This window comes from Hyperolius riggenbachi, chromosome 3 (genome assembly GCF_040937935.1).
Source record: "Hyperolius riggenbachi isolate aHypRig1 chromosome 3, aHypRig1.pri, whole genome shotgun sequence".
Taxonomy (NCBI): Eukaryota; Metazoa; Chordata; class Amphibia; order Anura; family Hyperoliidae; genus Hyperolius; species Hyperolius riggenbachi.
Window position 1 is genome coordinate 388,180,210 of NC_090648.1, and position 23,376 is coordinate 388,203,585.

A 23,376-nucleotide genomic window follows, 5' to 3' on the forward strand; every position below is an offset into this window, starting at 1 on the left:
GAGTAGTCAAAATCCAGGCAGATGTCGGTGCAGGCAGAAGAAGAAGAAAAAAAATATATGGAGTGTCAATAGCGGCGGCAACTTACCTTTAGCAGGCTCCCGCGCTGCTCCTAGATCATTGTGCTGCCCCCCGCTAGCCTCCTCTGCCTCCCCCCTGTGTATCTGCCCCCCCGAGTGTAGCAATAAGTATCGGTAGCTTACCTCCGCAGTGCGCCCGCGATGACTCCAGGCACTTCTCGCTCTAGTGACCGGCTTTGAACTGCACGTCATCAGAGGAGGCTAGCGGGGGCAGCGCAATGATCTAGGATAAGCGCGGGAGCCTGCCAAAGGTAAGTTGCCGCCGCTATTGACACTCCATCTGGGGGGGCCAGGAGACTCGGGAGGGAGGAAGGCAGGCACGGGGAAGGGAGAGGGGGAGAAGAGGACACATGGGGGGAAATGAGGACACCCAAAAGTACATATGGGGGGCATAGGAGCACATATGGGGGGCATAGGAGCACACATGAGGGGACACATGAGGACACAGGAGGACATATAGGGGCACAGGAGCACATATGAGGACATATAGGGGCACAGGAGCACATATGAGGACACACAGGAGGACATGGGGGGGGGGGGGCATAGGAGCACACATGGGGGGCACATGAGGACACAGCAGGACACATGGAGGGCACAGGAGGACACATTGGGGGCACATGAGAACACACAGGAGGACACATGGGGGGCACAGATGGACACATGGGAGGCACAGATGGACACATGGGGGCACAGGAGGACACATGGGGGCACAGGAGGACACATGGGGATATGGGGGGCACAGGAGCACACATGAGGACACACAGGAGGACATGTACAAGACGCTCCTGGAATATGGACGCACCAGGTTTAGTATTTTTATTTTCCCCTGGTTTTTGCCCTCGAAACCTGGATGCGTCTTATATTTCGGAGCGTCTTATACGGCGCGAAATACTGTGTGTGTGTGTGTGTGTGTGTGTGTGTTTATTTATATATGTATATATATATGTATATATATATATATATATATATATATATATATGTGTATATATATATATATATATATATATATATATAAAATATTATGGGGTTGGACAAAATAATGGAAACACCGAACATTTTGGCATCATCATCTTTGTACATGTTTTAAGCAATCAAAACTTGACATATGTAAAAAAAAAAAAGTTTATTATTTTTGTTATTTGATATGTTTAATTAAAATAATTGTTTTTTACAGGTATTTAAACAAAAGTTGGTTATAATTTATAAAAATGTCAGATCTCTCAGACTTTCAAAGAGGCCAATTTGTTGGTGCTCGTATGGCAGGCGCTACTGTAACAGTACCTCTTGAAATGCCAAGCATTCGGGCAGTTTCTGTCTCAAAAGTAATGGCTGCCTTTGAAAGAGAAGGAAAAATGTCCTCAGCAAAGCACAATTGTGGTGAAAGTTGAAGTTGTCTGAGAGAGACTGTCAGACTCTAAATCGAATTGTTAGAAAAACAGTTGGGGGTTTTGTGTTGATCTGGGGTGGTAGGTCTTGGAAATCCGCTGGGCCAATGATTTCCCTTCATGGAAGAATTGACAGCTGAGACTATTTAGGAATTTTGGGCGACCAAGTTCATTCTATAGTTCAAGAACTGTTTCCAGAGGGGAATGCCATCTTTCAAGACAATGCCCCAATCCATAGAGCTAGAATTGTTAAAGAATGGCACGGGGAACATTCTAATGAAGTTGAGCATCTCATCTTGCCACCACAATCCCCAGACCTCAACATTATTGAACATTTATGGTCGTTATTAGAGATTCAAGTAATAAGTCTATTTCTGCCGCCATCGTCTCTAAAAGAACTGGAGGGTGTTTTAACTGAAGAATGGGCTAAAATTCCTTTGGAAACAATTCACAATTTGTACGAATCAATACCTCGGAGAATTGAGGCTGTAATTGCCGCAAAAGGTGGACCTACACCATATTAACTACTCTACGACCGCTCCACGACAACGGGCGTGGCCGCGGCGTCTGCCCCAGGACCGCCTAACGCCAATTGGCGTCAAGTCCTGGAACGCTGTTTTGCCGGCAATCGCGTGCGCATCGCCCGGCATGCTTTGCGGGCCCCCTCCGTCATCAGCCCGCCGGCCAATTAGCAGCGCCGACAGGCTGCAATCTTTCAAACGGGCCAATGATAAATGTATAATACACGTTGTTTTGTAAATAACGTATATTGGATGTAGGTAGTCCCCGGTTAACGAACGAGATAGGGAACTATAGGTTAGTTCTTAACCTGAATCCGTTCTTAAGTTGGAACACTGTGCCATCTATTTCCCCTGTGCCTCCAGTGTCCCCCTCTGTGTATCCTTGGTCTCCCTTGTTCCTCCTTGCATCTCCATTGTGTCTCCTTGATGCTTCCTTGTGTGTCTTTTATGCCTCCTTGTGTGTCCATTGTGCCTCCTTGTAGCTCCCGTGGGCCACCTTGTGTCTTCCGTGTACCTCCTTGTGTCTCCCCCTGTTTTGCTCCCCTTGTGCCCGGGTCCCTTAAGCAGAGTATGCGCAGTGAAAAGCCGCAACCGTCTCACCTCTTCCACTGCGGCCCGGGTTAATCAGCGGTGACATCCTCTCTCTTCACTGCTTAGCGGTTTCACGTGCATCGCGCGCGTAATGACTCAATCAAGAGGAGCCCCAGTGACGGCTATGCAAGTGAAGCCTCTTAGAGAAGCAGTGAGGAAAGAGTGGATGTCACCGCCGATTGACATGGGCCACTGTGGAAGAGGTGAGACTGTTGTGGCTTCTGCTGCACATATTCTGCTTAACCACTTCAGCCTTCAGTTGTTTTTCACCTTGTGCATCCGAGCAATTTTCACCTCTTATTTATTTGCCAATAACTTTATCACTACTTATCACAATTAATTGATATATATCTTGTTTTTTTTCCGCCACTAATTAGGCTTTCTTTGGGTGGTACATTTTGCTAAGAATTATTTTTTTCTAAATGCATTTTAACGGTAATATTAAGAAAAAAAACATTACTCTTCAGTTTTTGCCCATTATAGCTTAAAATAATACATGCTAACATAATTAAAACACACATTTTATTTGCCCATTTGTCCAGGTTATTACACAATTTAAATTATATCCCTATAACAATGTATGGCACCAATATTTTATTTGGAAATAAAGGTGCATTTTTACATCCATCACTATTTACAAACTTGTAATTTAAAAAATAATAGTAATATTACCTCTTCACGTGCATATTTAAAAAGTTCAGACCCTTAGGTAACTGTTTTTGGTTTTTTTTTTGCTGATTTATTGTAATTTTTTTTTAATAAAAAATGTAATTTGGTATTTTTTGGAGTGTGGGAGGTAGACAGTTAATTTTAAATGTAATAAATTGTATTTCTAAAAAAAAACAAACAAAAAAAAATGTATGTAGATGTAGTTTTACTATTTGGCCACAGGATAGCCAGTGTCAAAAAGCCAGCCGTCGGTCTTTCTAACGGGGACTTAGATCAATGAATGGGAACTTTGTTCCCATTCATTGATCACTGGGCTAACGAGCGGCAGCACGCTCACGTGCAGTCACACGCAACAGAGCAGAAGCAGTCTCTTGGACGTAGTGGCAACGTCCAAAAGGCGAAAGTAGTTAAGGGACCTGGCACAATAGGTAGTCCCTGACTGCGTGATGTCATTGCGGCAGATCGGTGGGTCGTTCGTAAGTCGGGCATTAGTAAGTTGGAGCCTACAAATGCCAAAATTCACCTATTGATTTTCAAGGGGAAAATTGAAAATGCTGCCATTCTTGCACTGTTATTGGCAGAGGCCTCAAACCTGGTACAGGCGACTGGGGCTCAAATTCAGAAAAAAGGGTGGAGCCAAAAACAGCCAATCAGGTTTGTTTCATTTTAAAGGGACTCCGAGCAGTGCAGTAACTATGGAAAGATGCATATCATTTTCATATCAGTTTTTGCTATTTTCGTGATCGAAATTGCGACCACTGCACTTTTGTTCTGCACTTTTTGGAGTCCAGCATTGTATTACACAGGACGACACTTTCCCCAGTGTCGGCAGCTCCATTCAGCACAATGCAATGAAATACAAGGAACCCAGGGGGGATATAATTACAAACATCATGCTGGTAGGTGTGAGGATATAATTAATTAGTTGTGGGTATGCTTAAAGGCATACCCACAGGCACTGCTCGGAGTCCCTTTAATGGGAAAATACAAATTGATGCCAAGGACCCCAAAGCTCATAAACTTGTTCATTGATTGTTTGTCAAGTTTAGAAAATGTAGGCAGCGCCAACCACAACAAAATACATACCTGAGCAATGCCGGATCATCTGTAAACTGCAGCCATTCTTACACGGTTAATGGCAGGGTTTCAAACTTGGCACAGTTGGTCACTGGGTGATGGGAATTAAGATTCAGGAAATGGGGCAGAGCCATAAACGGCCAATCACATTAATTTCCTGGATAAATTGCTTCCATTCTCACATTATTGATGCCAGGAACCCCAAAGATCTCAAACTTTGTCATTTAGTGACTGTGTGTCAAGGTTACAAAAAGTGGACGGGGCTCAACAAATTTCACAGGGAAAATGTAAACTGCAGCCATTCTTACAGTGTTTATGGCAGGGTTCTCAAACTTTGCACAGTTGGTCACTGGTTGATTCATATTCAGGAAAGTGGGCGAAGCCTACAACAGACAATCAAAATTCACCTATTGATTTTTAAGGGGAATATTTAAAATCCTGCCATTCTTACACTGCTGATGGTACACTCGGTCTTTGGATGACTTCAATTCAAAAAAGGGGTGGAGCTACCAACAGCCAATCAGATTTGTGCTTAATTTCAATGAGAAAATGTATATTATTGATGCCAAGGACCCCAAAACTCATAGACTTGGTCATTTAGAGACTGTGTTTCAAGGTTAGAAAAAGTGGGCGGAGCCACAAAATTCATGGTAAAAATATAAACAGGAGCCATCGTTACACTTTTGATGACAGCGTTCTTAAACTTCCCACAGTTGGTCATTGGGTGACTGGGATTAATATTCAGGAAAGTGGGTGGAGCATACAACAGCTTAATCAAATTTCACCTATTGGTTTTGAATGGGAATATTTAAATTGCTGCCATTTTACACTGTTAATGGCAGAGGCTTCAAATCTCCTACAGTCAGTCACTGGGTTACTGTGGTCCGAATTTAATAAAGGGACAGAGCCACAAGCAGCCAATCATATTTGTTTGATTGATTTCAGCCATTCTTTTATTGGCATGGTTATCAAATTTGGCCCAGTTAATTACTGGGTAACTGGGATTAATATTCAGGAAAGTGGGCGAAGCCTGCAATAGGCAATCAAACTGCACCTACTGGTTTTAAAGGGGACTATTTGAATTGCTGCCATTCTTACACTGTTCAGAGGCCTCAAAAATGGCTACAGTCGATCATTGAGTGACTAGCATTCAAATTCACTATAGGGGAAGAGACAAAATAGCCAATCAGATTTCTTTGCTTGACAAACTGCTTCCATTCTCGCATTGATGTCATGACCCCAAAGCTCACAAACTTGGTCATTGAGTGACTATGAAGGTTACAAAAAGTGAGTGGAGCTAAATAATTATTTTCACAGGGAAAATGTAAACTGGAGCCATCCTTACACTGTTAATTGCAGGGTTCTCAAATTTCCCATAGTTGGTCCCTGGAATTAATATTCAGGAAAGTTAACCTCCCTCCTGAGATTATTTCTTTTATTGAATGCCCAACTAGTCTAAAGGAAGGTACGTCATTTTGGTATAAGAAGTTGGTTCATAAACATTCTAATAGGCTAAATAAATATGCTGAATTGTGGAGTAAAGATATAGGTGTTCCAATTAATACTGTGCAATTGATCTCATGGATAAAAAACATTAAAACATTTTCCCACTCTATGACTCACCAGGAGACCTGGCATAAAATTGTTATGAAATGGTACATGACGCCTCATAAAATCGCTAATTTCTCTCAAGACTCCTCCTCCTTATGCTGGAGGAATTGTGGGCAATCAGGTACTCTATTTCACAACCTTTGGAATTGTCCTAAAATAAAGACATTTTGGGACCTCATTTTCAATCTCATTGAGCAATACTCAGGCTTTAATGTTCACCCTTGCCCTCTCTTAGCCCTTTTGCATATTGGTTTAGATAAATTTCCTGTTCAATTTAGAGTTACTATAACCCATGTTATATGTGCAGCCAGACACTTGATTATATCAAATTGGAAATCTGAAGATATTCCCTCTTTCTCTCACCTCAAAAACCTGATTCAGCAAAATCTTTTCTTAGAAAAATCCCTTACAGCAAGATTATCTCCTCAAACGAATACAAATCTTTGGTTAATAGACTGGTCTTTAATAAAGGTACAAACCCCCTGAACTATCGATAGTAACCATGCTTATTAAAGAGACAACATGCAAATGGGTAAAAGATAATTAGATTGTTAATAAATATTAGTTTTATCACTATATATCTGTTATTTATATTTATAGAGTCCAGAAATTCTACTTAATCTAGTACTTACAAGGCTTCAGAAAGTAGAATAAAACAAAAAAAACATTAAAAGGCCATAGGTATACAAGTTCTAATACAGAAAAGATTACATTCCTCAAAAGACTGAGACTAATTAACAACTTTTTGATTTAATTCCTTTTTTAAAAAATGTTTTAATACTTCTTTCCAGTTTTCCTCTTTATAGTTAGATCCATGTTTCTCCTATAAATATTTTTAATATCTAGCACTTGGTTAGCAATAAAGCACATGTGATATGATCTGGTTCTCTACAACCTAGGTTCTCAACATGCGGTACGCGTACCCCAGGGGGTACTTCTGATGGGTCCAGGGGGTACTCGGGCTTGCTATACTTAACCAAGAATAACAAATGTAGAGATTTAGAAAATTATAATTCTTATTTACACACCACCAAATTAGTATGTTAGCTAATTAAAAGCAGCAATACATGCTTGCACATTGTTTAGAACTAATTATCATGTACTACGATTAAATATATATTTGTCAAGGGGTACTTGTGATCATGTTTACTATGCTAGGGGGTACTCGATGAGTACAGGGTTTTAAAAGGGGTACACACTAATAAAATGTTGAGAAACTCTGCTCTACAACACTTACCAAACTAGTAGAAGACTAACATACATTTTTCTAGTCATTTGTCTAATACAAAGCATTTATATGGTATTTTGACTTGGATGAACCAATTCTGGTCTTGGTTGTCCATTAAAATGCACCTGCTGGATCTGCAGCCCAAGTGGCCAAGTAAATGCAGCTCTGACAGGATAGACTCACCATATTAATCTATATTTAGATATGTTTTTGATATACGTGTTACAGATATTGTTGGCTAGTGATTTCTATGTCTTTTCAGTCACATGTACTTCATATAAGAATGTTGACTTTAAATTGTTAAAGCAATTGTTTAATATCTTAAGTTGTAATTTATGTTTGTAAATGTACAAAAAAAAAACCCAATAAAAAATCTAAAATGCAAAAAAAAAAAAAAAAATATTCAGGAAAGTTGGTGGAGCATACAACAGCAAATCTAAATTCAACTATTGATCTTCAAGGGGAATATTTACTGTAAATTGTTTCCATTCTTACAATGTTAATGGCAGAGGCCTCAAACCTGGTACGTTCGGTCATTGGGTGACTGGGGTTGAAATTCAGAAAAGGGGGTGTAGCCACAAACAGCCAATCAGATTTGCTTCATTTCAATGTGAACAATTTAATTATTGATGCCAAGGACCCCAAAGCTCACAAACTTGGTCATTATGTGACTGTGTGTCAAGGCAAGAAAAGTGGGTCGAGCTAGAGAAAAGACGCCTTAGAGGGGAATCTAATTAACATGTATAAATACGTCAGAGGGCAAAATAAAAGCTTGGCGGGTTAGCTTTTTGTCCATAGGCTTTCACAAAGCACAAGAGGACATGATCTGCGCATGGAGGAAAAACGTTTTAGCCATTTATTTAGGAAAGGGTTCTTTACAGTAAGAGTAATTAAGATGTGGAATGCAGGAAGTAGTTATGGCAAATTCTATACCTGCATTTAAAGGAGGCTTAGATGCTTTCCTTGCGTTGAAAGACATCCATGGCTACAATTACTAGGTAATGCCCAATGATGTTGATCCAGGGATTTTATCTGATTGCCATCTGGAGTCGGGAAGGAATTTTTTCCCTTTTGGGGCTAATTGGACCATGCCTTGTAAGGGTTTTTCGCCTTCCTCTGGATCAACAGGGATATATAAGGGAGCAGGCTGGTGTTGTACTTTGTTCTCTGGTTGAACTCGATGGACGCATGTCTTTTTTCAACCCAAGTAACTATGTAACAATCACCAAATACATAGCCGGGCAACGCCGGGTTGGTCTTCAGCTAGTTATTCTATAAAAAAAAAGTTTGTGGGGTGGCTGGATAGTGTACTGGTTAAGGGCTCTGCCTCTGACATGGGAGACCAGGGTTCGAATCGACGCTCTGCCTGTTCAGTAAGCCAGCACCTGTTCAGCAGGAGACCTTAGGCAAGTCTCCCTACCACTGCTACTGCCTATAGAGCGCGTCTTAGTGGCTGCAGCTCTGGCGCTTTGAGTCCGTCAGGAGAAAAGCGCAATATGTGTTTGTCTTTGTGTGTAAGATCACACTCTTCACACCCGAACTTTATTGTACAAATGTCCCTGGGTTGAACAAACTGCAAGTGAGAGTGGCATTATGTTGTCCATTGAAATTGAGAATTTTAATTAATCATGAATTAAAAAAATAACCTTCTGTACAGGGCTGCGGAGTCGTGGAGTCGGAGTCGGGGCAATTTTGGGTGCCTGGAGTCGGGAAAAAATGCACCGACTCCGAATGAATTTAAACTGTAATTAAAATAGAAAATATGATAAAATGTTCTATTTCTCAGATAATAGTCATCATAAATAATTTATACATACAGTAATAGCTGTGCTTAGTCCGCAAAAATGAAATAAACCAATCAAAATTAGTTACTTGTGCTGCTTCAATAAAGCAGTCCCCGTATTTTTAAAGTCAGATATACAAATCTGATTGTGACTGTATATATGATGTGTACACAGGAATCTCATATATACTAAATAACATCTATGCTGTAAGTATAAAGCCTGATGTGTAGCCATGTCACTAATAGAGATGGTCAATGAGATGGAAATAATTCTGCGTTGATTCTGATTTATTCAAATGTATGCACTCTCTTTGCTCATGAAATCAAATAATTTGATATGTTGTTAAAATTTGGTTTGGGGACTACGAATTAAATGGTACCTGAGAAGGATGAAAAGAAAAGTTTTATACATACCTGGGGCTTCTTCCAGACCCCTTCAGGCTAATCAGTCCCTCGCTGTCCACCTCCACCACCTGGATCTTGCTATGAGTCCTGGTAATTCAGCCAGTCAGCGCAGTCCGGCCGCATGCCGCTTCCACAGCCAGGAGCGTGCAGCACCTGCGCAATAGGGCTGTGCAGGTGTAGTACGCTCCCGGCGGCGGAGTGTGTGCATGCGCACTACGCCAGACTGGCTTAAGTACCTGGACTCCTAGCAGAAGATCCAGGTGGCGGAGGAGGACAGCGAGGGACTGACTAGCCTGAAGGGAGCTGGAGGAAGCCCCAGGTATGTATAAAACTTTAATTTCATCTGTCTCAGGTTTACTTTGTTACACAGTAGTACTATACTCTACATATGCACTCTCCACAGAGCTGCAGGGAATCCACTGAGAATGTTGTGCACATTGAACACAGAGGTGTTGTCTATCACCCATAAACCTGATTCAGATTGTGCATGAAGAATGTGTAATAGAGGAAGAATCTCCTTATTCTCCTGCAGAGTACCTGCACATCACTCTTACATGTACCCACAGTTACTTTGCCTAGGGCCTGATAGATGTTCTTTGTTCTGGTCTGTACCTTTTACAAGTACTCTTACCAAGGACTAGTTTTAGTCTAAGACAAAAGGGAATAAATATGGCAGTCTCCATATCCTTCTCACTTCAGTTGTCTATTAAAATTGCTAAGCGTTGGCAGTTAAGAGACAAATTTCATGTTACATACTTTCAATCAACAAGATTGTAATATGCAAATTAGAGGAGTCGGAGTCAGTGGAATCCTAAACTGAGGAGTCTGAGTTGGTGGATTTTTGTACCGACTCCACAGCCCTGCTTCTGTACAAAACTATATGGAATAATGGCTTTGAAATTGTTTTTGCCAAATAAAGATTTATGCAGATAGATTGGATATTTCAGAGTGTGTTTTATGTGTTTGCTTTTGCAAAGTTTCATTATTTTGTTTTTTATTTTCTTTGTTTTCTTTTTAAAATGTATGAATATTTTTACTGTAATTGACTGCATTTAAAATCTTCACAGAAAGCTCGTGGAGCATACCAAGAACTACAAATTCAGCTTGATCAGGCATTACAACAAGCCCAAGACCCAAATAGTAAAGGCAACTCATTATTTGCTGAGGTGAGTAGATGCTGGCTGTTTCTGATAATTGTTATTGTTGAAAGTCATCGTAATTAAAATAAGCTGCAATGCTCAGCTTTACATGCCACTATTACTAAATATGAATAATTATCACGTTTCAAATTAAACCAGGATAAAACTGTGGGTCTTACGATCAAACTCCTCCCTGAACTATTGATTTCTATAAAATCACACTACCCAGATAAATGGAAGACTTGGGCCCTTAAATACTTGAGGATTTACCTCACTCCTACATATTCTACCATCTATAAACAAAACTTCCATTCTCTTATTCATGAAATCCTTCAGAATCTTCATAAGTGGGCTTCCTACAAGATCTCCTGGATAAGAAGAATATATTAATTAACCATTTCAGCCCGCTGGGATTTTTCACCTTATGCATCAGAGCAATTTTCACCTCCCATTCATTTGCTAATAACTTTATCACTACTTAAAGAGGAACTGTAAGGACAAAACGGCCCCTGGGGGGTACTCACCTCGGGTGGGGGAAGCCTCCGGATCCTAATGAGGCTTCCCACGCCGTCCTCCATCCGTCAGGGGTCTCGCTGTAGCCCTCCGTGCAGCGGTGACGTAATATTTACCTTCCTGGCTCCTGCGCAGGCGCTCTGACGGCTGTCGGCGCCGAAGTAGGCGGAAATACCCGATCTCCGTCGGGTCTGCTCTACTGCGCAGGCGCAAGTTTCCGGCGCCTGCGCAGTAGAGCGGACCCGACGGAGATCGGGTATTTCCGTCTATTTCCGTGCCGAAAGTCGCCACAGCGCCCCCGCTGGAGCCAGCTAAGGTAAATATTGAACTGACAGTCGGCACAGTCGCCGGCTGTTCGGAGGGCTGCGGCGAGACCCCCGTGGACAGAGGACGGCGTGGGAAGCCTCATTAGGATCCGGAGGCTTCCCCCACCCGAGGTGAGTACCCCCCAGGGGATCTTTTTGATGTTAGTGTCTCTTTAACACAATTTATTGATCTATATCTTGTTTTTTCCACCACTGATTAGGCTTTCTTTGGGTGGTACATTTTGTTAACAATTATTTTTTTATAAATGCATTTTAACAGGATTAATAAGAAAAATGGAAAGAATTCATTATTTCTCAGCAGCAGAGCAGCCGCCTGAACGTGAGCATCAGGCACAGGTGTCAGAAATGCAGAAATGGTTAAAGATTAATATTTTGCCGCGATACCAATTTGAAACTCTCCCTGTCCAGGTCCCTTCGGCTCAGCTTTCTAGGTTGCAATCTGAATTCTTGGAGTTTGTATGGAACCATAAATGCTCCAGAGTCCTCAAATCAGTCCTTCTCTCTCTAAGGGAGCAAGGTGGTCTGGCCTACCTCATTTGAAATTTTATTTTCAGGCTGCTCCTCTTAGACAGTTGACTGAGTGGACCAACCTCAAGGTTTTTGTTTTTTTTTTCTAAACGGGACCTTATAGAGGCTACCAATGTCTATACTCTGTCTTTAGCATCTCTTATATGGGCAGAATCTACTCCTTAACTTTCCCAATCTAATTTGCTTTCTACGATCACATTTACCTTTCACATCTGGAGGGCTAATGTACACTCAGCACACCTACGTTCCCCTACCTTTCCGTTATACCCAATTCTGGGGAGCCCTTCCTTCCTGCACAGAACCTCATAGAACTTTGTCTAGATGGTATTTCAATCTACATACATTGACAGATCCATCCACCAACAAACTGCTCACTAGATCAACTCTAGAAGAAAAAAAATCATTTTGCCGCCCCAGATACCTATGGAGTATAATCAGATTAGCCTTTTACTGTACCACTATACCCATAAAGCTACCTCCATCTCCTCATATACTTCTTTTCTATGTGATCATAGAGGCCATCAAAAAGATTTGATATCCTAGATATGTTCTATCCTACATAGCAAATTAGACTCTCTGATCCCTTCCCATCCGTAAATGTCAAAATGGGAAAGGGCTCACTCTACAACTATAACTATTATTTATTTATTTTATTTATTGTATTTATAAGGCGTCAACATTTTATGCAGCGCTGGACATTGGTTTAGGTTACAGACAATATTTAGGGGTGACATACAGCAATATGACAATACAGGAATACAAGAAAAACCAGATCATGCAGCACAGTATGAGTACAAGGTAATACTTAGTCAGTCATTGGATGGGAGCATGGAGATTAGGCAAGTTAGGTTCACTCAAATGCATAGCATGGGTTCACAGTAATGGAGGTGCATGATCAGGTAGGACACAAAAGGAGGAGGACCCTGTCCAAAGGCTTACAATCTAGAGGGACCAGGGTTCAGCTGTGGGTTTAGAGCACTTGTGAAGGGTAGTAGGCCAGAGTGAAAGGGTGAGTTTTGAGGGCCTTCTTGAAGATGTTGGAGGGGGCTGCCTTAATGGGTGGAGGTAGGGAGTTCCGTAGTGTTGGAGCAGCTCTTGAGAAGTCCTGGAGGCGTGCATGGGACTGGGTGATGCGGATGGGGCGGTCAGGCGGAGTTCATTGGAAGAGCGGAGTGAGCGGCTAGGTGTGTACCTCTGAGTAAGATCGGAAATGTAGTTTGGACAGGTTTTGTGGACAGATTTGTAGGTCAGACACAGTATCTTGAATCTGATTCTGAAGATTGGGGGACATATGGGAAAATGCTAAGCAATCTTTAATGTTTATACAAATAAAAGAGAACATATATGACATCTTATACTGTTGGTAGCAGACCCTTGAGGTGGTAATAAAGCTAATGGTAATACATATTTAAATAAAAAAAAGTCAGATACTCGCCTAAGGAGAGGGAACGCTCATTAGGACCCTCTCCTTCCCTCTCCTTAGGTGAGTATCTGACTTTTTTTATTTAAATATGGATTACCATTAGCTTTACGTACTTCTAAGGATCTACTCTAGCATGCATGACAGTTCTATTTTATCATTGAGTCCACGGGGGGCCCATGGCTTCAGTGCTTAGTATCATACAGGTTTCCCCTCTAAGGAGAAGCTTATCTCTATCCTCCAGCCCACCCCATCAGACGTTACATGACTTCAGCACACATCCTCCGCATACCGGAAGATATGCAGAGCTGTGCAGACCGGCTGGGGCGCTCGCTGGAACGAGGCTGGGTATGTATCTAGTGGGCAGCGGCTGCATCTAGGTGGGGATCGGGGGTGGGGGGAACTATAATGTACATTCCTAATGCTGGCTACATTGTACAGGAGCCCCTGCACACTGTAGCTAGGGAAATCCCCTGAGCGGCATGCCCGACACTGTCGGGCATACCGCTTTCAGCAAAAATTCCTTGCCCGACACATTGTCGGGCATACCGCTCAGGAGGTTAAGGGGTCTGCTACCATGACGGATCTAAGTGAAGACAGTGCACCTACCTCTGGATAATGGGTGGCATAGTCAGCGACTGTTAAAATGTAATGCTTGCCAGAACCGCTAGCAATGGGCAGGGGACCAGTTATATTCATTGCCACCCTATGGAAGGGCTCTGTAATTATAGGCAGTGGCTGTAAAGGAGCTTTTGGGTTCTTTACTCTCTGGCACATGGAACACAATCTGCAGTACAGAACCATGTCTGCTCCCATCGTGGGCCAGTAAAGGTGGTTCTGATCATGGTTGTGGGTTTTTCTGGGACCCAAATGCCCGTTAATGGAATGTCATGGGCTGCCTTGAGAACCTGTGCCCGGAATTCACTAGGGACTACCAGCTGCCTTGTGTCTGTGAAGGATAAACTAAGCACACACACACAGCCTGCAGGGGGCGTGCATAACTTCTCCCTATCAGCAGAGGCAGTGCATTCCTCTCTGGGTCGACAAAGCTTGACAAAGAAATGAAGATTAGATACTGTATATTACAGAGACAGTGCAACTAGAAAAGGCTGCAGCAATCCAGACCACATTAGAACAGGTATAGAACTTAAAGGAAACATCCAAGCTAAAAAAACAAACAAACAACCTCACTTACCTGGGGCTTCCTCCAGCCCCTGGCAGTCGTTCTGTGCCCTCGACGCAGCTCCGGTGTCTCCCGGTGTCCTTTGCTGCAGAAGCCGACCTCGCCGGGTCGGCTTCTTGTGCGCTCCACGGTGCGGAACACGTGGTCCGGCCGACGTCATCAAGATTGTACTGCGCAGACGCAGTATAATCCTAAAGATGTCGGCCGGACCAGGTGACCCGCGCGGTGGAGAGCAGAAGAAGCTGACCTGGAACCCGACCTGGCGACGTCGGCTTCTGCAGCAGGGAAGACAGGGAGCCACCGGAGCTGCGGCGAGGGCACAGAACGACTACCAGGGGCTGGAGGAAGCCCCAGGTAAGTGGAGTTTTTTTTTTTTTTGTTTGTTTTGCTTGGCCCTTTACTTTATAGGATAGAAGAAATAAGGCTGAAAATGTTATTAGTCTCTTTAAGAATTGTTGACTTGCATAAAGCTGGAAAGGGTTATAAAAGTATCTCCGAAAGCCTTGCAGTTCGTCAGCCCACGGTAAAACAAGTTGGCCTCAATTCACTAAGCTTTATCGAAACACTTTATCGAACATTTGATAATTTACCTCATGAGTAAAATCTAATTTTTAATTCACTACGGTGTTATATATTTATCAAATGTTTTATCGATAAAACATTTGATAAATATATAACACCTTAGTGAATTCAAAATTAGATTTTACCCATGAGGTAAATTATCAAACGTTCGATAAAGTGTTTCGATAAAGCTTAGTGAATTGAAGCCCTTGTCTATACATGGAGAAAGTTCAGCACTGCTGCTACTCTCCCTAGGAGTGGCTGTCCTGTAAAGATGATCGCAAGAGCACAGCGCAGAATGCTCAGTGAGGTGAAGAATCCTAGAGTGTCCGCTAAAGATGTACAAAAGTCTGGCATATGGTAACATCCATGTTGTGAAGCCAATCTACGATATGTAAAACACTAAACAAGAATGGAGTTTATGGGAGGATACTACAGAGGAAGCCTCTGCTGTCCAAAAAAAAAAAAAAAAACATTGCTAGTTTGCAAATGAGCACCTGGATGTTCCACAGTAGTACTGGCAAAATGTTCTGTGGACAGATGAAACCAAAATTGAGTGGAGAAAACGAGGCACAAAGCACCAAAATGAAAACCTCATCCCGACTGTGAATTATGGGGGGGCATTATGGTTTGGGGCTTCTTTGCTGCATTAGGGCCTGTACGAATTCCAAATATTAAGACATTTTGCAGGAGAACTTAAAGAGAACCCGAGGTGGGTTTGAAGAATATTATCTGCATACAGAGGCTGGATCTGCCTATACAGCCCAGCCTCTGTTGCTATCACAAACCCCCCTAAGGTCCCCCTGCACTCTGCAATCCCTCATAAATCACAGCCACACTGCTGACAAACAGCTTGTCAGAGCTGGCTGTGTTTATCTCTATAGTGTCAGTCTGCTGCTCTCCCCGCCTCCTGCAGCACTCCAGTCCCCGCCTGCATCCCTTCCCTCCCTGCTGATTGGAGGGAAGGGACGGGGGCAGGGACCGGAGCTATGCAGGAGGCGGGGGAGCAGCTGAGACTGACACTACAGATGTAAACACAACCTCACAGCACAGCTGTGATTTATGAGGGATTGCAGAGTGCAGGTGGACCTTAGTGGGGTTTGTGATAGCAACAGAGGCTGGGCTGGATAGGCAGATCCAGCCTCTGTATGCAGATAACATTCTTTAAACACACCTCGGGTTCTCTTTAAGGTTAACTGCCCTCCAGCTGAAGCTCAGCAGAAGATGGGTGTTGCAACAGGACAACGATCCAAAGCATAGAAGCGAATCAACAACAGAATGGTTAAACAGGAGGACAGAAGATAATACGCCTTCTGGAGTGGCCCAGTCAGAGTCTTGACCCCAACACGATTGAGATGCTGTGGCATGACCTCAAGAAAGCGATTTACACCAGACATCCAAAGAATGTCTGGTGTGGTCACCAGGAATGGTCAAGAATTACTCCTGACCGTTGTGTACATCTGAACTGCAACTACAGGAAATGTTTGGTTGAAGTTATTGCTGCTATCTACTCATCTTTAATCTCACACTGGCATCCTGTTCTCAGTTAGCCTTCGATATGTACTATGTACAAATATGTATATGTACAAATGTGGGGTGACATCTGGATGCACCGGGGTTTATGAACAGTGGTACTAGGTGGGCTTTGGAGGTTTATTGATGAATGCATTGGGGGTTTGTGCATGGACTCACTGGGGGGAAGGGTTGATTGGAGGGCATCGGGGGTTCATTTATGGACGCATCGTGGGTTCATGCACGGACTAACTGGGGTGGGACACGGGTTAAAATCAATGAGCATTGGTAAAAAAAAAATAAGCCAGATACTTACATAAGGAGAGGGAAGTTTTTGTCCTCTAGAGCCTTCCCACTCCTCTCCCGAGCCCTTTCCAGCACTGGCCTCCCGGTAGCAGCATTTAACCAATTTGGTCAAATACTGCTCTCCTGCTTTGGAGTTCTTCCGAAGACTGGACGCTCTCTTGCGCACTCGCGTGTGCGCACTATGGAGCCACCTGTCTTCAGGAGGACTCTGCTGAAAGGGGGAACCAGTGCTTAAGGGAGGGGACCAAGAGAGGAGTGGGGAGGCTCTATAGGACCCAGAGTCTTCCCTTTCCCTCGGTAATGTCTGGCTTATTTCTTCTTTGTACCAATTCCCATTGACACACAGATGCACCATGGAGGGGCATTAGGGCTTTATACATGGACGCACCGGAGGGGGCGGCATTGAGGATTTATGCATGGACTCACCGGGGGGGGGGGGGGGGGGGGGGAGCATCAGGGATTTATGCACAGATTCAACTCAGATTGGTTGGGCGTTTCATCAGGAGTTTGATTCTCTAGGGAATTGGGTGTTTATGGGTTGTCCATAAAAGCATTTGAAACTTGTAAGTATACTTCAATACAGAAACAACTGACTAAGAGATCTAAATACACTGTATATGTATAATGGATTTGAGGTCAATGTATGGTATCATTTTTTTTTTCCGCTTCCTCCTTACACAGGTTGAAGATCGTAGGGCAGAAATGGAGCGTCAGTTGATCGGTATGAAAGTTCAGTATCAGTCTGTTCAGAAGCAACATGCCTTTTCCAGGCAGCAAATGCACCGCATGAAGGTAATATGGCAGTTAAAGAGGAACTCCAGCCTAAACAAACATACTGTCATTAAGTTACATTAGTTGTGTTAATTAAAATAGATAGGTAATATAATCTTTTACCCACCCTGTTTTAAAAGAACAGGCAAATGTTTGATTTCATGATGGCAGCCATCTTTTTGCTTGAAAGGAGGTGACAGGGAGCATGAGACACAGTTCCAACTGTCCTGTGTGCTGATCACCCCTCCCAGTTGCTAGGCAACATGAATAACAACATAGGAAATCCCATCATGCTTTGCACAGCATCAGGGGAAAAAAGCCCGGGCAGTTTTCTTTGATGGGTGGAGCTTAGCTAAAAATGCAGCTAAAAATGATGTTTTGGTAAGAAAAACAAAGTTCTGATGCTGTGAAACTGTTAAAGAAACACTAAACCTTTTCAGTTCTGCTGAGTAGATTTTTAGTCCGGAGGTTCACTTTAATACTATAATGATGTACCAGCACATATGAAGGCGTTATCCTAATGTCTTTTGGCATCTCCACCATGCATAATTCCTTAATCTGTCCATCATGGCTAGCTTTGATGGTGTAAGGTACTACCTTGCGAGGAGTTTGTAATTTACCAGCTGATACGCTGTGTGGCTGGTGGCCCAAGTTTGTTGAAATATGTTTTCCCAGTCTAAAAATGTCTGACTGCATTTGCTGCATGCTTGTTTCAGGTGGGTCATTCAGACACTACTGATGTATGGAAGATCATCAGGATGCCAGGCAAGTGGTACTGTTTAACCCCTTCCTGAGAACCTAACGTCAATAGGCGTCGAGAAGGTGGAAGCCTCAGGACCGCCTAATGTCGAAAGGCGTCAAGTCCTGGGGTGAGGATTTGCAGGGGATTGCGTGCGTTGATGCATGCGCATCCCCACTACCAGTGGCGATCGACGCTAGTAGACTGTTAGACGGCGAAACTGCCGTCTATTTACATTGTACAGCGCTGCGATCTATGGGAGCACTGTACTGGGGACAGCCGTGACACTCTGCTGTCCCCTGGATAGGCTCAGAGAGCGATCGGCTATCATAGGCTGATTTTCTATGAGAGTTGATTGCTGTGATTGGTTGGCGGGGGGAGGGAGGGGGGATGTTAAAATAAATAAAAATTTAAAAAAACAATTCCAGCAAGCTCTGTTGGTACGTAGAAAAGGGGGGTTGGATTTATTTGTGTGCTCGGTTGTATGCCTCTGCAGCGAGCCATTAAAGCTGCAGTGCTCCAATTTGTAAAAAATAGCCTGGTCACTAGGGGGTGTAAGCCTGTGGTCCTTAAAGGAATACTGTAGGGGGGTCGGGGGAAAATGAGTTGAACTTACCCGGGGCTTCTAATGGTCCCCCGCACACATCCTGTGTTGGCGCAGCCACTCCCCAATGCTCCGGCCCCGCCTCCGGTTCACTTCTGGAATTTCTGACTTTAAAGTCAGAAAACCACTGCGCCTGCGTTGCCGTGTCCTCGCTCCCGCTGAAGTCACCAGGAGTGTACTGGGCAGACACAGACCATACTGGGCCTGCGCTGTTCGCTCTTGATGACATCAGCGGGATCAAGGACACGGCAACGCAGGCGCAGTGGTTTTCTGACTTTAAAGTCAGAAATTCCAGAAGTGAACCGGAGGCGGGGCCGGAGCATCGGTGAGCGGCTGCGCGGGCACAGGATGTCTACGGGGGACCATTAGAAGCCCCGGGTAAGTTCAGCTCATTTTCCCCCGACCCCCTACAGTATCCCTTTAAGAGGTGAAAAGGAAAGTAGTAAAAGAAAACAAATATTGTAGCCTCATTATCCCTCGCTCTTTAGGTGTCCTTCAAGTGCTTTGTTTAAAGACGTCATTCTACACAGCAGCTGTGACAAATATTGCTTTCTACATGGAAAAAACAAACCTGAGCAATTACCCTTTGAACTGTCCAGTCCATAAAGGGAACCCTGGGTGAGAGAGATATGGAGACTGCTATATTTATTTCCTTTTTAACAATACCAGTTGCCTGGCTGTCCTTATCCTGTGTCTCTAATACTTTTAGCCATAGACCCTGAACAAGCATGCATCAGATCAGGTACTCTGAGGTTTTACTGGATTAGCCATATGCTTGTTACAGGGTTTTGACTCGGACACTACTTATGCTAGAAGCTCAACAGGGCTGCCAGGCAGCTGGCATTGTTTAAAAGACAATCAAAATAGCAGTCTTTATATGCCTCTCACTCCTTTGATGAATTTACAGCACATTAAAATAAACATATTACTGTTTATTCCCCCTCTTCATTTCTCCTATTTTCGCCGCTCCCCGCTGCCAATAAATAGATTAATAAAACATAACTTTTAAACCTTTGGGCAAGATGGATGCAATGTAAAGTGCTTGAGGTCGTTACACAGTCTCCCTGTACTGCTAAGCACAAGAGCTGAGCTGAAGCCACACGAGGCAGATCTCCTCCCTGCTGTCAGCCTCACTAGAGCGAGGCAGATCCTGCCCCTGCTGTCTGGAGCTTGCAGAAAGGTCAGGGATGACTCAACAGATGACGTGCAGCAGGGGGTGGGAGAGGCAGATAGCAGGGAGGAACAGCTGCTGTATTGTATTGTCTGCCTCTTCCTGCAGCACAATAATCGTGTAACTAGACGAATAATTAGAAAGGAGCAGGAGAGAGACAGCACAGCTGTTTCTAAACAAGACCAGGGAAAAAAGATGTGTACTTCTGAAAAGAACATAGCCCTTCATTTAAATTGCATTTTGAAAAAGGGCCACAGAACCCCTTTAACCACTTGAGGACCACAGTCTTTTCACCCCTTAAGGACCAGAGCCTTTTTTTCCATTCAGACCACTGCAGCTTTCACGGTTTATTGCTCAGTCATACAACCTACCACCTAAATGAATTTTACCTCCTTTTCTTGTCACTAATACAGCTTTCTTTTGGTGCTATTTGATTGCTGCTGCGAGTTTTACTTTTTATTATATTCATCAAAAAAGACATGAATTTTGTAAAAAAAATGACTTTTTTAACTTTTCTGTGCTGACATTTTTCAAATAAAGTAAAATTTCCTATACATTTGAGCGCGAAAGTTATTCTACTACATGTCTTTGACTCACCATAGCCCTCTCTGAATACCTTGAAGTGTCTACTTTCCAAAATGGGGTCATTTGTGGGGTGTATTTACTGTCCTGGCATTTTGGGGGGTGCTCAATTGTAAGCACCCCTGTAAAGCCTAAAGGTGCTCATTGGACGTTGGGCCCCTTAGCGCACCTAGGCTGCAAAAGGGGTCACACATGTGGTATTGCCGTACTCAGTAGAAGTAGTATAATGTGTTTTGGGGTGTATTTTTACACATACCCATGCTGGGTGGGAGAAATATCTCTGTAAATGGACAATCTTTTGATTTTTTTTTACACACAATTGTCCATTTACAGAGATATTTCTCCCACCCAGCATGGGTACGTGTAAAAATACACCCCAAAACACATTATACTACTTCTTCCGAGTGCGGCGATACCACATGTGTGGCACCTTTATGCACCCTAACTGCGCTAAGGGGCCCAAAGTCCAATGAGTACCTTTAGGATTTCACAGGTCATTTTGAGAAATTTCGTTTCAAGACTACTCCTCGCGGTTTAGGGCCCCTAAAATGCCAGGACAGTATAGGAACCCCACAAATGAACCCATTTTAGAAAGAAGACACCCCAAGGTATTCCGTTAGGAGTACGGTGAGTTCATGGATACATAGAAGATTTTATTTTTTGTCCCAAGTTAGCGGAAATTGATTTTTATTGTTTTTTTTTTCACAAAGTGTCATTTTTCACTAACTTGTGACAAAAAATAAAATCTTCTATGAACTCACCGTACTCCTAACGGAATACCTTTGGATGTCTTCTTTCTAAAATGGGTTCATTTGTGGGGTTCCTATACTGTCCTGGCATTTTAGGGGCCCTAAACCGCGAGGAGTAGTCTTGAAACGAAATTTCTCAAAATGACCTGTGAAATCCTAAAGGTACTCATTGGACTTTGGGCCCCTTAGCGCAGTTAGGGTGCATAAAGGTGCCACACATGTGGTATCGCCGCACTCAGGAGAAGTAGTTTAATGTATTTTGGGGTGTATTTTTACACATACCCATGCTGGGTGGGAGAAATATCTCTGTAAATGGACAATTGTGTGTAAAAAAAATAAAAAAATTGTCATTTACAGAGATATTTCTCCCACCCAGCATGGGTATATGTAAAAATACACCACAAAACACATTATACTACCTCTACTGAGTACGGCAATACCACATGTGTGGCACTTTTTTGCACCCTAACTGTGCTAAGGGGCCCAAAGTCCAATGAGCACCTTCAGGCTTTACAGGGGTGCTTACAATTTAGCACCCCCTCCCCCCCCCCACTTGCTAGGACAGTTAACAAACCCCACAAATGACCCCATTTTGGAAAGAATGCATGCTAAGGTATTCCATGAGGGCCATGGTGAGTTCATAAAAATTTTTAATTTTTGTCACAAGTTAGCGGAAAATGACATTTTGTGAAAAAAACAAAACCACAATTTCTGCTAACTTGTGACAAAAAATAAAATATTCTATGAACTCACCATGCACCTAACGGAATACTTTGGGGTGTCCTCTTTCCAAAATGGCATAATTCGTGGGGTCTGTCCTGGTATTTTAGGGTCTCTGCAATCATTACATGTATGGCCAGTATTAGTTTCTGCTATACTCCTTATATTGGGCATAAGGGTAATGCACTCTGGGCTGAAAGGAAAAATGAACATCAAACAAACAAACAATCAATCAATCAATGTGGATGAAAAAATATCTGCCAAAAAAATTTGAAAAAAGAAAAGAGGGGAAGGCGTCTGCCAGGAAATAGGAGCGGCCACCCCAAAAATCCAAACCCACCGCCTCGTATGCCCTGGCAAACCCGATTTATCCATTCACACCGATCGATGTGGATGAACAGATCATTGCCAGAGTTCTTCTTTTTATACAAAGTGCTTGCCAAAGCATATGAAACCCCAACACCGCTCCTCGGCCCATATGCCTCGGCAAACGTATCTTTTTGACTGCGGAGGAGAACTCTCGTCCTGCAGCGCTGCATGCACCGATTTTGTGTAACCTGACAGAAGCACAATGCTTCTGTCAGGATGCACCATCAGTGCTGCAGCTGATTGGTCGGTCTGGATAGAAAAAAGAGAGAAGAAAAAAGACAAAACAATACAAAAAGGAGGGGAAGGCGTCTGCCAGGACATAGGAGCTGCCGCCCCAAAAATCCAAACCCACCAGCTCGTATGTCCTGGCAAACCTGATTTGTCCATTCACAACGATCGATGTGGATGAACAAATCATTGCCAGAGTTCTTTTTTGATACAAAGTGCTTGCCAAAGCGTATGAACCCCAACACCACTCCTCGGCCCATATGCCTCGGCAAACGTATCTTTTTGACTGCGGAGGAGAAATCTCGTCCTGCAGCGCTGCATGCACCGATTTTGTGTAACCTGACAGACGCGCAATGTTCTGTCAGGATGCACCATCAGTGCTGCAACTGGTTAGTCGTTCGCTCGGTCCACCTGGAAGGTTAATGGATGGAAAAAGAGAAAAAAAAATACAAAAAAAACCAAGCAAGCCGCAAAGCAATTACTTCATTAACATTTAATAAACTTTGAGCTTTTTGTAATCAAAACCTTAACCATGCGCACCAAACATTAACTTTTTTGCTTACCTGTTTTTTTTTTTTTTTTTTAACTTACCTCCCAAGGACAAACC

The 23,376-nt window shown here is 43.2% G+C and overlaps 1 protein-coding gene across 4 annotated transcripts in view; it reads left to right on the plus strand.

Moving 5' to 3' along the window:
- The window catches only part of SPDL1 (spindle apparatus coiled-coil protein 1), a 348,087-nt gene that overhangs the window by 168,467 nt on the left and 156,244 nt on the right, over positions 1-23,376 (plus strand). For all 4 annotated transcript variants that reach the window (XM_068277409.1, XM_068277407.1, XM_068277406.1 and 1 more), the window contains 2 exons: positions 10,416-10,514; positions 17,518-17,628. In XM_068277409.1, the coding sequence (XP_068133510.1) occupies positions 10,416-10,514; positions 17,518-17,628 (210 nt within the window). The remainder of the gene's footprint in view (positions 1-10,415; positions 10,515-17,517; positions 17,629-23,376) is intronic.